At 40.9% G+C, this 14,656-nt stretch overlaps 1 protein-coding gene across 1 annotated transcript; it reads right to left on the bottom strand.

The window, feature by feature from the left end:
- Positions 1-2,714: 2,714 nt before the first annotated feature.
- LOC141287608 (tumor necrosis factor receptor superfamily member 14-like) lies at positions 2,715-6,268 on the bottom strand. Its single transcript, XM_073819765.1, has 7 exons — positions 6,225-6,268; positions 5,206-5,474; positions 4,926-5,051; positions 4,360-4,509; positions 4,083-4,170; positions 3,804-3,995; positions 2,715-2,963 (listed from the first exon to the last, which is right to left on the bottom strand). The coding sequence occupies exons 2-7, from the start codon at positions 5,336-5,338 to the stop codon at positions 2,900-2,902; spliced, it is 753 nt and encodes a 250-aa protein (XP_073675866.1). The 5' UTR covers positions 5,339-5,474; positions 6,225-6,268; the 3' UTR covers positions 2,715-2,899.
- Between the last annotated feature and the right edge of the window lie 8,388 nt (positions 6,269-14,656).

The raw sequence follows: 14,656 nt of genomic DNA on the forward strand, positions 1-14,656 counted from the left end.
TTAATTTGGAGGTTCATTGTGAAATTATGACAGTATAAATATATAAATATACGATTATTCATGATTAATTACAAAAAAATGTGATTTTTTTTTTTAATTGATTGACAGACAGCACCTTAACCTTTTATAGATGTTGGTGTTGGTAATATTAGTTCATTTTAGTGAAAATGCATTTCAGTGTAATTGTATAGGCCCCCTATAGAAAAAGATCGGGACGGCCCCCATCCCCTTGGCCCGCTTCAAATTTCCAGTTCGATAATCCGGCCCTCAAATGGATCTAATTGAATAGCCCTGCCATACATCAATAGAAAGCTTATTTATTGAGCTTTCATATGATGTAAACATCTCAGTTTTGTAAAATTTAACCTTATGACTGGTTTTGTGGTCCAGGGTCACATATTTGTGTGAATTTAGGGACTAAACTTACCTGAAAACGGTGAAAACAGCAGCGAGAGAGCGGGTGTTGCAACCTGTCAATTGGTGTGTTTCCGCGCTGTTCCCATGGTTACTCCCTCGGGGAGGCTGCAGACCTGGAGCAAGGCAGATCTACGGCCCAGATAGTTTTACGGCCCAGGCAGTTTTACGCCCCTGTTATTCCTGATGTGTCCAGTAGAGGGAGAATGATGTACGGCGAAATAACAACATTCAAATCAACGCACGACACTTACACATTAATACACGTCCCATTCATAGATGTTGACTTTTTTGTGAATTTAAATTTAAACGCTACATTAACATAACAGATAGATCATGTAATAATGCACTAATGACACTTAGTTATAGATATGATTTTCACTGTTGGTATTCATACATAGCCCACAAAGGACAACTGAATTGCAATTAAACATGGGCTAATGTTTTTTTTTTAATTGAAAAATTAATACACAGTTGGATCAGATGGACAATGTAATGCGATCAACTGTATCCTAGTTACCGTAGGTTTTCATATAGGGAGATTGTGTGATAAAGTTACATTCAGATAATAAGCAAATTTATCCCATCAGACACACAGTAATATGGGCCATTGATAAAATATCTATTATAGACCTTTTTCCTGAACACGGAAGTAAGTCCGACTCTTAATTGAAAGAATGCTTTGCATTTCCGGTCTGCATTGTTTCTAGTCACATTAGGGTATATTCCATATAGAGCTGTATAAAATATGCATATGTATTTAGTAGCCTACTTGAGAGAGGCAGTAATTAGAGAATTATAATAAATTACACAACACAGGTAATCATTACTGTGTTAGCTGTTTAGGCTGGAGATGGCATGTGGGGAAAAAACAGTTTCATTAATTTCAACAATTATTTCACAAGTGAGAGGGAAAGAAATGTAAAATGTAATAATAGTAATATTTATGTATGTATGTTTGTCTAATCGACCAAAAAACAAAACATATAATACAAACACTTTTTCCATTTTTATCACAGAATAAGGCAGAAAATATATTTTATAGCTTCTGTGCTGTAATAAATGCTATGTCAATTAGCACGGTATCATTCATATGCTTTATTTATTACCTTGAGAAGACTTAACAAACACACATAAACCATATAGGGTCGCAATCATTTATTGTCTTCACGTTTCATTAGTTAAGCCTGCAACCTTTAGCCAAATAAGAATAACGGCTAATGCTGTGACCATATTGGCGGTATAAGGCCAGTGTGTGATTGGCTGAGGTGCCTCACGTGATTCCAGTTAGCTGTTACGCTTTTTACAGTGGCAATTAATAGACCCTTTCATCTCCCAAAAGTAAGACGATCTCTGGCCATAATGTTCACATTGTTTTGGATATTAATAAAATGGTGGGTACCCCTTATTTACACTGCACACGTCTGCGGCTACAGCTCCGACGCGGTGGCGCCTATTCTATTTTTGATGAATGCCCTTTCCAACACAGCTTCCTGTACTGATTTTAGTATACTTAAGTTAAATTTAGCAGATTCTGGGAAACATAGTAGGTCATCTGGGTATTCCATACAGAAAGCTGAACACACCTTAGCTAAAAATGGATTGCAGAGAAGTTCCATACCTAACCCCACCAATTTGAAGGTCTTCGCCTACTTGAGGCCTAAGCTCCTCCCATGTCTTTTTGCTTCAGGCCTACATGGAATTCCCCAAAATTCTTGCCAGTATCAAGTTTAGCTATATTCAGACAGAGTTAGTTTTCATAATGTCTGTAAAGTAATACTGTGAATGTCTGTAAGATATATTGCAGATTCGTAAAGGATGCTGTGTCGTAAGGGGAATATCACAGTGATCAGTTTTTACTTGCCACAAAGTACAGATAGGCCTATTTACTGTGAATATTATAGTGGTGCCAAGATAGTTGCTAGTTAAGGCTTTTATTAGCTATTTTTTGCAATGAACTACAATCATAAAACATTCTGAATGTAACAAGTAACAAATAAATTTAGAAGGGCATATGCATATGCAGAGACTCTTAAACTGGTGGTGGGAGGGGGAACTTACATTTAATATGTTTACAAATATTTGCCATGTCACAGAAATGATTCACAAATACAGTATATTGTGTAATACTGTATTTTAATTTCAACATATCATGTATGTAACTGTTTAGGTATGAGGTAGAGATTATTGTCAAAATTACTAATGAATGATCTAAACTTTACCATGGTAATCAATAGTAAGTACATTGATATTCATTTCAGTTTTTAAATAAAAATGGTTAAGAATACTACATTCTGCAATCTCAATGCTTAATCTTTATCAGTATTGTTGATACATAATTTTCCGTTACATATATGACAAGAAAATGCATGTTTGCTTAGTGTTTTCTCAGTAGCTTGTCTGCCATAAGAAATTAATATTTTTGTTTCTTTTTTGAGTTCTCTTTTTGCTTTAGCTTTGACTGGTTGAAATGTAATAAGTAACATCAAGTCCATGGATTATGTAAGTACTTTAAGAGCCCTCCACCAACATTTTGGACCTGGACGGACCTGAAATATTAAAGTGGTAAAAAAAAATTCCCTTAATCAGTTGAATGTAAAGTATAGGGTCATTCTACAGAAACATCCACTTTTGGTATGTCTTAAAATGTATTTCTTTTTTTAACTTTTAAACTTAGACCACATTATTAGATTACCTTTTGACTTTATGAGTACACATTAATGAAAGCTTAATGATTTTTTTTTTACATTTTTGTACATTTATTTATCCATAAGGAATGTACCAGTGACATTTTTCATGAAAAATGCATTTTATAAAATGGCTGCTGCTAGTTATCAAACCACATGTTGTCAGTCATGGTATACTTACTAAATTAAGTAGTTTTATTCATTTGTACTCTAGCTGTTTACAATTCACTAACAATAAAGTAGGTCACACCAGTGATGTCAACTAAAATAAGACTTCTGTTAAACGGTAACACCAGTGACAGCTTCAGGAGACCACTGTTTTCATTATTTATTTTATAATATTTTTTATTTTTTTTATGCTATGATATATTTGATAGTTATGAATAGACTTTTGTATTTTAAATGGTTGAAAATCCTGTTTTTGACCTCAAAATAAAGCACTTTCCCTACATGACTGAGGGGACAAACTGTTTTGTGGTACTTAGAATTCTATATAATTAATAAAACAAAATAATGCCACGTTGATGGCTCAGGAAGGTGTAATTGTTCAAATAACATATTGTTTCATCTCAAAATAAATTTTTTTTTAATGCTAATGTGTATTTCAATTGTAATATTTCTGTAAAGTCTAGGGACAGAAAAGTGGACATTTCTGTAGAATGACCTAGTACATTATGATGGGGAAAACTGTCAAAGTCTTACCTTATCCCTGGATGAGCCTTTGAGTTGTGCTTGAATTTGACAAACTGGATTACTGAGACTCCAATAACAACAATAACAACAACGACCACAACACCACTTATGATTCCAACAACAAGACCATTTGGATTATGTTCACATTTAGCATCAGATGACGTTGTTCCAGCTTCTATTTGCTTACCCATACTCTGACATCTGTAGACAGTGCAACAGTATGCTGTTAGCAAGTCCAGACCTTTTAGAATGGGAATTTAATGTAAAACCTTATGTAAAACGACTCACATTGTATGCGGCTGACAAGCTGTGAAAGTGCCATCAGAGTAGGTGCCATTTGTGCATTCATCACATACAGTATCAGTGCTTGCTGTTCCTGTAAGGATATTAAGACTGAGTTCTGTAAAGATTAATTGTTTCATAAATTCACTCACCTCAAATTCAGTTCAAAACACTACTAAGCATTTTGTGTTCTTATCTGCCTATTCTAATATGTGTGAATAGTATTTGCAGATTTGTGTACTTGCTTTAGGAACATTCACACCAAAAATGAGAACATCCTTACCTTTTTGTTGGATGTATTCTCCAGGTTTACACTGAGTATGTTTAACAGCTAATTTACAGCTGCCTTTTACTCGGACCATACAGAAGAATCCTTTTAGTGGCTCACAAACGGTATTTGATAACCGTGTACAGGACTTCTGTATCCTTAAGCCTAAATATATTGAAACAAAACAGTTGTTTATTACTGAAGCATGTTAAAAGGATAGTTGACCCTTTATGAATGAATGAAAATTCTCTCCTTAATTGCTTCCTGTCGTGTCATTCAAAACCTGAAAGACCTTCGTTCATCAGTTCATCAGAAGAATTATTTGCGCACAAAAAGTATACTCATAGCTTTAGAAAATTATTATTAAACCACTGATATCACATGGAATATTTTGTCAATGTTCTTGGTACCTTTCTGGGCCTTGAACGTGCAAGGACCCTTGCTATCTTGGATTTCATCAAAAATGTCTTAGTTTGTGTTCTGAAGATTAATAAGGGTCTTACAGGTTTGGAATGACATGAGAGAATTTTTTACTTTTGGTCAGCCTGAACTCGCTAAATAAATGAATGTAAAACCCTCACCTGCATCACAGGTTGAGCAGGAAAAGCACATCTCAAGCCCATTCGGTTCATCTGTGTACGTGGATGCACTACAGGATACACAAGTCGTGCTGGTATCCACTGTGCAATGCCATAAAACACGATTACCTTTAAAAAGTATATGGGTTATTAGAAGATTTCATTTTTACAATGGAAACTTTTCTATGAAATTTTTCTTAGCCCTGAAGCAAAACATCTTGCAATTCTTGTAAACAATGCTACTAAAATGTTTCTGTTTTATTACTGTGAACTGTTCACTTACCAGGTGCACACATAGGGCAGCAATGTCCGTTTATCTCATATTCAGCAGGGGCACATACACAATAAGCTAGTTCTATGTATAGAAAGGCAATAGAAACAATGTAAAAAATAGTCAACAAAAGCTGCATTTTCATAAAGATGTAAAATGGGTCAGCTCAGTGTGTCTGCGCAAAGAGCTGATAGTGGATTTAGCCTTTCTATCAGACTTCAGAAGCACTTCTGTATGTTGAATTTGGCAGGTTCTGATCATTTTCTGAGGGATTTCATTTTCTGTGGAGTTGAGAACAAAAAACAGTAAATAGCTGGTAGGTGTCACCCACAACCAAAAGTTTTGAATCAACTATTGAATATAGTTTAATATGTTTTCATGTAAACACATGCCGTTTAATGTTGACTTTTAGCATGCATGCTTTCAAAAACTTTATTAGTCAAGGTTTCATTTATTAATTATCAGATAAGTTAACAGGAACTAACCATTCTCTGGTGAAAACAGCTAAAACAAGCCTATAGGCTTTAGAGGGGTTTTGGCCACTTTCCAGGCTGGTCTTAGCTGGTCAGGCTGGGAAACCACCAGCTAAAACCAGCCTGGCCAGCCTGGAAGACCAGCTAAAACCAGCTACTTCCAGCTTAAACAAGCTAAGACCAGCCAACCAGGCTTGGTACTGTATTAGCTGTACCAGTGCATTTTTTGAATCAAAATTTGTTTTTGTTAACATCAGCTAATGCACTGTGAACTAACGTAACAAAGGTTAATTTATTTAAATAAAACATTAACAAAGTTAAATAAATGGTAAATATATTGTTCATTGTTAGTTTGTTAATTCACTAAATAATCTCAACAACTGAGATCTTATTGTAAGAACCGTGTTATTTTTAAAAAGGCAGCTGCTTTGACAAGCATAAACATATTTTTTTCTTCTCCAGATCCCAAAAATATTTATTTGACATTATAACTTGACAAGCAGTGAATACATTCATTAATTCCAATTACCAACACAAGAGCATAAGAAAAGCACTTACTTTAAAGGAATGAGATGTTTCTCACAGCTGCAAACCAATCTATTGAGAGGGAGGCAACAGTAATGAATAAAGCATGTGACTTGCAAGGGACTGATTGTACAATTCCTTGATACAAAGTATCCCATTGTTAAGATATTATTACAGTTATTCAGTATCTGTAATAAAATGAGCTTGAGCTTGATATACTTTGAATCTTTAAACATGCTTGAGCTCTTCACAAACTGTTTAGTTAGTTTAATAAGTTTCATGCAAATTTGACAAACCTGAGATAACCAGTCTGAAAACATGACTTCATAAACTTGACTTTACAAACAAAAAAATCCAGTTTATGCTGAAACGTATTTTATTTACCATATTGGTTTAATTTCTATAGTATTTTTTTTTTTTTTTTTTATGTTTTGTGCTGTTCGTAAAGCATTTAAACCGTTGGACATGACTTGACACTGGCACAGAACAGAACAGAAGGAGAAAGATGTCATTGTTTAAAGAAAAAACTGTCAAACAATGCCTGAATTGAATGTGGAGTTTTTTTTTTTTTTTTGTATCTGACCCAATGGTAATCATTGTCCATTGGGTCAGAGTCATTTCTGTGTTCCCAGGATTCTGTGTGTCTCAGAATTACATGGCATATAATGAACACATGACAAAATTTCATACTCACAATGTTCACATGTTCACAAATTAGCAGGCAGCAGGCACAAATGTTGTTGTTTTTTCGCCTTCAGCACAAAGTAATGTATTCTTTTACAGAGTAAGCTAATTGCTACTAAAACTGAAACAGTTAAACAACTTTAACTTTGAACAATTGCATCCAGCTTAAATTTGAGCCCTTTATTCATAATATTTACGTTTTCTTGTCTGAATCAGAAGAGAAATGAGCACAGATCAAGCACCATTTTTCACAATGTTTTTTACTGGAGGAAGCATTATGGACTCATATTTTGGCCATAGGTAACGGTTTAAAGTAAAAAAAAATGTTTAATGATGGATGTTTCTTACAAAAACACAGCTTTTCACAAATTATTCATTGATAGACTGGAGTCGTGTGGATTACTAGTGGATTATTGTGTTTTTTTTAATCGCCTTGGTTGGACACTGATTCTAACGGCACCCATTCACAAGTGATGTAATGCTCAATTTCTCCAAATCTTGGATGGCCTTTTGGTGCATAAATTTGACACAAATGTTTATTTTTGAATAAATTATTGATATTCCTTTAAACATCTACCCCAAACATCTGTTGCTCCATCAAACAGTACACTGCCAACTAGTGGCCATTTGAAAAATACTTCTGCAGTTGTATACAATGATGGTTAAATCAGTAGTTTCTTGATTACTGTTGAATATGTGAAAAGATATGGGTTAAGCCATATAGATGTTATGGCTTGACCCACACAAAAAATACCCACCCTTTTTATAAACATAATACAATAATTATTTTCTTTGAGTACCTTTTTTAGAACTATGTGCAAACTGACTTCTGCCCACATTGACTGCTGTAGACACAATGTCAAATATACACTGTTTGTTTGCTTAAAAACAGAAAAGGAGTTGTTTGTTATAAAGATTTGAGATGAAAAATGCGACTGGAATGGACAGGATCTGGCACAGCCTTTTCTCACGTGGTTATTTTGAACATGCATTTTCCTTATTATTTGTACTCAAAATATCAGAATGACACTTAAAAAATACTGACCGTTCATCTACATAAAGCTATCCCCTTCCACCTATTTATAACAAGCTATATACTGTTACACTAACAACACACACAAAAAAATTGTGCAAAACCAAAACTAGCCCACAACAAGCATTTATTTTATTATGCAAATATAAACCACTATCAATATACAGTTTGTAGTAGTGTAATTCAAATATATGTTTTTGCAGTATATATCAGAATGAACTGGAGCCATATTCACAAAACATCAAGGCTAAAAGTAGCTACTAACTTGCTGATTTAGGAGAACCTCTTAAAAATAATGGATGTCAATCTGAATTTTAGGACTCCTAAATTTGCTCTAAGAGTATTTCACAAAGTGTTTTTGCAGTAAAACCAGCTAACACTGATTTGAGAAGTTGGACAAAACAGGGTGAAATATCGAAAAATAAAACCTTGTACTTAAATGAAACAACATTTTCGTATCTCTCATGTACTTGTCACGTTTACACTTAACACACGAACAACGACGGAGTAAAAGTGAAGGTATTTAATAATCCAAGGGAAGCAGGCAGATACAGGAACACAGCGTGGTAACATTTAACGATCGACAAGACATAATGGAAAGCACACACATTATATAGACATGTTGATTACAAACACAGGTGTGGGTAATGATGGGAACAAACCAAGTAACAGAAAACAGCGGGGGGAAAAGGATGGGAGAAACCAACTCAAAGTCCAGGGGTGTGACATTACACCCCCCTCCCGGAAAAGGCGCGTCCACGTGCCGACCGAACTACAAAGTCCTTAGGAGGGGGTTTGGATGGAGGACGTTCTTCCGGAAGGGGGGCCAGGAATGAAGTCCAGGGTGGTGACTGAATAATCCATGGTGGTGATGACGGAGGGAGGAGCCAAGGAGGAGACGGGAGGGATCCGGAGCAGGAGGAGCCAGGTGATACCCAGACTGCAGCCAAGATGGAACGCCACGGTGGAGCCGATGGAGGGAGGAGCCATGGTGGAGAGTGGGCTGACGACTCCCGGGGGCTGACCGACGGAGGCGGAGCAGGTGGTGGTAGAGCCCGAGGCGGAGACGGAGAGCTGATGATCCCGGGCGACACCGAGGATCCGGAGGGCCAAGGTGGAACCCAAGGCTCTGGCGACCAAGGCGGAGGCGGAGATCCGGAGGTCCGCGGCGGAACCGGAGCGACAGAGGACTGAGGCTGTGCCAGAGGGATGGAGGAGTTCCACGGAGCCGGTGGGATGGAGCAACGAGGCGTAGCGAGGAGTGGAATCCTTAGGCGAAGGTGGGATGACGACAGACCGAGGCGGAGCCGGAAGGACGATGGAGCGCGGTGAAGCTGGTGGACCGACGGGCGACGGTGGAGACGAGGGAGCTGAGAGACGAGGTGGAGCCGCAGGTTCGGAGGGCCGAGGCGGAGTCCAGGACTCTGAGGCTGGAGGCGGAGATGAGGAATCCTCCAGCCATGACGCCGATGGTGACTGGCAGACCTGCGGCGAACCCACTGCACAGATGTTGAGCTGAGGGTGAGCAGAAGGACTGACAGGTGGCAGTGGTGGCATGGCTGACACATTATCGTTAATAAACTGATGTAACTGAGGGAGGGTGGGTGGGAAATTATGACGGGTAGTAAGTTCAGAGATATTAGAAAGTTCAGTCCAAACATCCTCAGAATAATCCATATTAATCACAGAAATGTCCATAGAAAAATGTCCCGGAATCGTATTAAGCTCACCCTCAGTGGTGGTGCAGTGGGTAATGCTGTCCTTAGCATTCTCAACCTCCACTGACTTCACCGTCGCGGTTACTGAAGCCGGCTCACACACCTGGTCTGACGCCTCGTGCCACTCTGGCTCCGTGACGATCAGCTGCTCTGTCGCTCCTCCTCGCGATGGCACGCTGGTCGCGGCGGGTGGTAGCTCCCCGTCAGCGGTGGGCTCAGGCTGATATTCCGCGGGTCGGGGTGGTAATTGGCTGGGTTCCGGGTCGCGCTGCGAGACGTCTGCGTGGTGTGACTGGACGGCGTTGTAATCCTCCTCCGCTTCGTCAAGGCAGAGCTGTGAACCCCAAGCACTCAGCAAGATGTTAATATATTGAGTTAGGGTCCAGCATGGCTCACCTTCGGGCATGACGAAGCGGAGATCCTCATCCAGTCCACACCAAAATCCCTCCATAAGGCAGACGTCATCGCAGCTAGCAAGATGACAAATGCTGATAAACTCCTCCACGTAGTCCTCAAGATCCCTGCCATCCTGGAATATAAAGGTAGTATAACCATCCAGGATTGCGTTTCCCCTCCTTGGACGGACGTTGATGGAAGCAAGTTTCATATTGGTGAAATCTGGTGACGAACACGACGGAAACAAAAGACTGAAAAAAGACGCAAAACAAAACGGGGGAATTCACAAAAAATAAACTGTTACGGTCGATCGTTCTGTCACGTTTACACTTAACATACGAACAACGACGGAGTAAAAGTGAAGGTATTTAATAATCCAAGGGAAGCAGGCAGATACAGGAACACAGCGTGGTAACATTTAATGATCGACAAGACATAATGGAAAGCACACACATTATATAGACATGTTGATTACAAACACAGGTGTGGGTAATGATGGGAACAAACCAAGTAACAGAAAACAGCGGGGGGAAAAGGATGGGAGAAACCAACTCAAAGTCCAGGGGTGTGACAGTACTAAGATACTGAGCTATGCTTTGATTCAGCCTCCCAACATTTCTCTTTGGGGTGAAACCAACATCAACAGTCCAGGGGTATGACAAATACTAGATTGCCTTTGAGAAGTTGACAAAATGTGATAAAATAAAACACACAGAAAGGCTTACATTTTAAGTATTGCTAACTTTGTTTTAAAAAAGAGGCTGTTATAAAAATTATTTTTTTAAATTAATAGATTTTGGTATTTCTACAAAAATATTTAATTGTGCAAAAAAGCAACAAAATACTGTTTCCATTAAGTTTTTTATAGAAATTGATGAAAAAGTGTATAGAAAGTATGCTAGATCATGTACATATTGTTCTTACATTCAGTATTACTTTTTAACGCTTGGCATGCATAGTTTTTCATTAGTAAATGATTAATAGAAGATGGGAAAATAATTTATTGCTGTTTGACTTTCATTGAAATGACTGTGGCTCTGCTAAATTTCAGGCATGATAACTCCTGTAGTAAATGTAGTGAAATGTCTGAGTAGAGACTGTAGTCATTTGCAGGCTGTCAGGACTTGTTCTTCTGTTTCAAATGAGTCACCAAATTTTCTGCCACCAAAAACTGAAAAAAAACATTAAAAAATTACTTTTCAGATTGCAGAAGCACAAATAATGTCTTAATGCATACATTTATCACAGTAAAACCACAGGAGACTAAAATATTGTATAATTCAAATAATTAAAATCTAGTATCGTGTCTTTCAGGTTTCTCACCATTTATATAAGCTGAATAACTGGGTCTTGTATTTCTTTGTCTATATGATATACTTTATTCTTACCTTTCGAACCGTCTCTTTCATGTAAACCATTTCCTGTTTCCTTTTGAACAAAAACAAACACGCATTATTAAAACAAATAGTACTAAAGTAAACAAACTTTGGTTTTCATTCTTATTCAGGTGCAAAAATAAGTTCTACATACCTGTGTCCCTATTTGAACAGAAGAGAGAGAACAATATTAATTAATTAATTAATTAAGAATTAATGTAGCTAACAATACAAACTACCGGTCAAACGTTTAGATTTTTTATTTTTATTTATATTTTTTATCATTACTGTTTTTGAAATACGCTGTATATTCTCATAAAAGCTGATTTTATTTGCTCAAAAACACAGTAAAAAACATTAACATGGTAAATTATTATTACCATTTGATGTAACACTGTCACGCCAGGCCAGCAGAGGGAGCCCTTACCCCCACTGACTGTTGCTGCTCCCTCTGCTGCCTCTATGGTTACTTCCTGTTTATCAGACATAAAAGCCAGCTCATCACACACACACATCGCGAAGTATTGTTTTGCTCCAGCGGACTCTACCAAGCGTTTTCCTTTGCTCTCAGGTTTCCTAGTCTCCTTGTTGTTCCCTAGCCATAGTTCTGTTTTTGTTTTCCCAGTCTTAGTCTTAGTTTTCTAGTTTCTTGTTTTCATTTCATTGTTTCATTTGGACTGCCCACTTGGATTTTGACCCACGCTTGTTTATTGGATTACGCTATTGGATTGTCTTCGCTGTTCATGTTTGCTGGTGTTTTCGACCCTGTCTGTCTGACTACGATCTGCTTAATAAAGCCTTGCATTTGGATCCTCACTCTTGGTCGTCCCGTTTGTGACAGAATACTTCGCCACACCCGGATCCAGCGGCTTTACTCACCACCAGCATCACAACATGGACCCAGTCGACCAACTTCTGCTCCTCAGACAAGGAGATCTCCCCATCAAGGAATATGTTCAACGTTTCAGTGAGTTGTTGCATAAAGTATCATTTTTTGATGAGGTATACTTTAAGGACTTATTCCGTATGGGGCTGAATGAACCAACAAGATCAATGTTGCCTGGGGGGAAATCCTTATGCTCACTGAAGGATTATATGAACTATGCACTGTCGTTATGCGGCTCTCCATGTACTGTGGGTATTCTAGTTGAGCCCCAGCACAAGATGTCTGCTAGCTTCAAGCCACAGCACAAGATGTCTGCTAGCTTCGAGCCACAGCACAAGATGTCTGCTAGCTTCGAGCCACAGCACAGGACGTCTGCTAGCTTCGAGCCACAGCACAAGATGTCTACTAGCCCAGAGCCAAAGCACAAGATGTCTGCTAGTTCAAAGCCTGTTCATAAGATGTCTGCCTTTCAGGAGCCCCTTCACAAGATGGCTACCTTCCCTAAACCTGTTCACAAAATGGCCGCCTTTCCCGAATCAGCTTTCGGAATGACCATCCTTCCTGAGTCCGCATTCAAGATGGTCACCCGATTGGACCCAGCTCACAAGAAATCTACCACGTCTGACTTCTCTCACAAGATGGCTGCCACCCCAAGGCCCGATCACAAGATGGCCGCCATCCCCAAGCCTGTTCACAAGATGGCTGCCACCCCCAAGCCAGTTCACAAGATGGCCGCCGTCCCAAAGCCTGCTTCCAAGATGGCTGTCCTTCCCGAGTCAGCTCATAAGATGGCCGCCTTTCCTGAGACTGCACCCAAGATGGCCGCCCTTCCTGATCCTGTTCGCAAAATGGCCGCTCTTCCAGACCCTGCTCACAAGATGGCCGCCGTTCCAAAGCACGTTCATAAGATGGCTTCCGTTCCTGAGTTCCCGGTCAGAATGGCCACCACGCCAGAGCCTGCTGCAAAGATGGCCGCCACGCCAGAGCCTGCTGCTAAGATGGTCGCCACGCCAGAGCCTGCTGCTAAGATGGCCGCCACGCCTGAGCCTGCTGCAAAGATGGCCGCCACGCCAGAGCCTGCTGCAAAGATGGCCGCCACGCCAGAGCCTGCTGCAAAGAGGGCCGCCACGCCAGAGCCTGCACCCAAGATGACCGCCACGCCCGTGCTGGCACACAAAATGGCCGCCATACCTGAGGCTGTTATTAACAGGGTGGCTACAGCGTCAGACTCTCACCCTTCCAGGACGTATCAGAGACTAATGTCTAGCTTGGAGGACCCACCACTGCTGTCAGCTCGTTCGGCTGGTCCCTTACTGTCAGCCGAGCCAACGTCTGCTCACCCCACATCAGCCAAGCCAGCGTCTGCTAGCGCCACATCAGCCAAGCCAGCGTCTGCTAGCGCCACGTCAACCAAGCCAGCATCTGCTCACGCCACGTCAACCAAGCCATCGCCTGTGAACGTCATATCTGCTTCTCTCGAACCTGCACCAGCTGCCGTTCCTACCAAGTCAAGTCAAGTTACAGCTGCTGTCCCTGCCGAGTCAAGTCACGTCACAGTCACTGTCCCTGCCAGGACAAGTCAAGATACAGCTGCTGTTCCTGTCAGGCCAAGTCAAGCAGCTGTTCCCTCCGAGCCAAGCCAAGCCACAGCTGTCCCTCTCACGCCAAATCAAGTCACTGCTGCTCTTGTCATGACGAGTCAGGTCATAGCTACTTCTTCACTGCCAAGTCACATCTCCCCTGAGCATCCAGAGCCTTCACTCCCAAGCCATGCAGAGCCAACGCTCCCAAGCCATGCAGAGCCAACGCTCCCAAGCCATGCAGAGCCAACGCTCCCAAGCCATGCAGAGCCAACGCTCCCAAGCCATGCAGAGCCAACGCTCCCAAGCCATGCAGAGCCAACGCTGCCAAGCCATGCAGAACCAACGCTCCCAAGTCACACAGAGCCAACGCTCCCAAGCCCCACGCCCAATGACCCGGAGGGCATTCCTCTGCCAACTGTGTTACCTGTTATGGCTATCGCCATTTTGAGTGTGTGGGCTGCACACTGCGCCCCAGTTGCCTCTTCGGCCCATGAGTCTGCCCACAAGTTTGTTCTGGAGACCTCATCTACAGGCATGTCCGCTGCGCCTATACCTCTTTCGGAGGTGGCGTACATAGCGGAACTTCACGCTCTGCCCGCTCCGCCAAGGCTTCACGCCCTGCCCGCTCCGCCAAGGCTTCACGCTCTGCCCGCTCCGCCAAGGCTTCACGCTCTGCCCGCTCCGCCAAGGCTTCACGCTCTGCCCGCTCCGCCAAGGCTTCACGCTCTGCCCGCTCCGCCAAGGCTTCACGCTCTGCCCGCTCCGCCAAGGCTTCACGCTCTGCCCGCT

The sequence above is a fragment of the Garra rufa genome, chromosome 15 (genome assembly GCF_049309525.1).
Source record: "Garra rufa chromosome 15, GarRuf1.0, whole genome shotgun sequence".
NCBI classification, from domain to species: domain Eukaryota; kingdom Metazoa; phylum Chordata; class Actinopteri; order Cypriniformes; family Cyprinidae; genus Garra; species Garra rufa.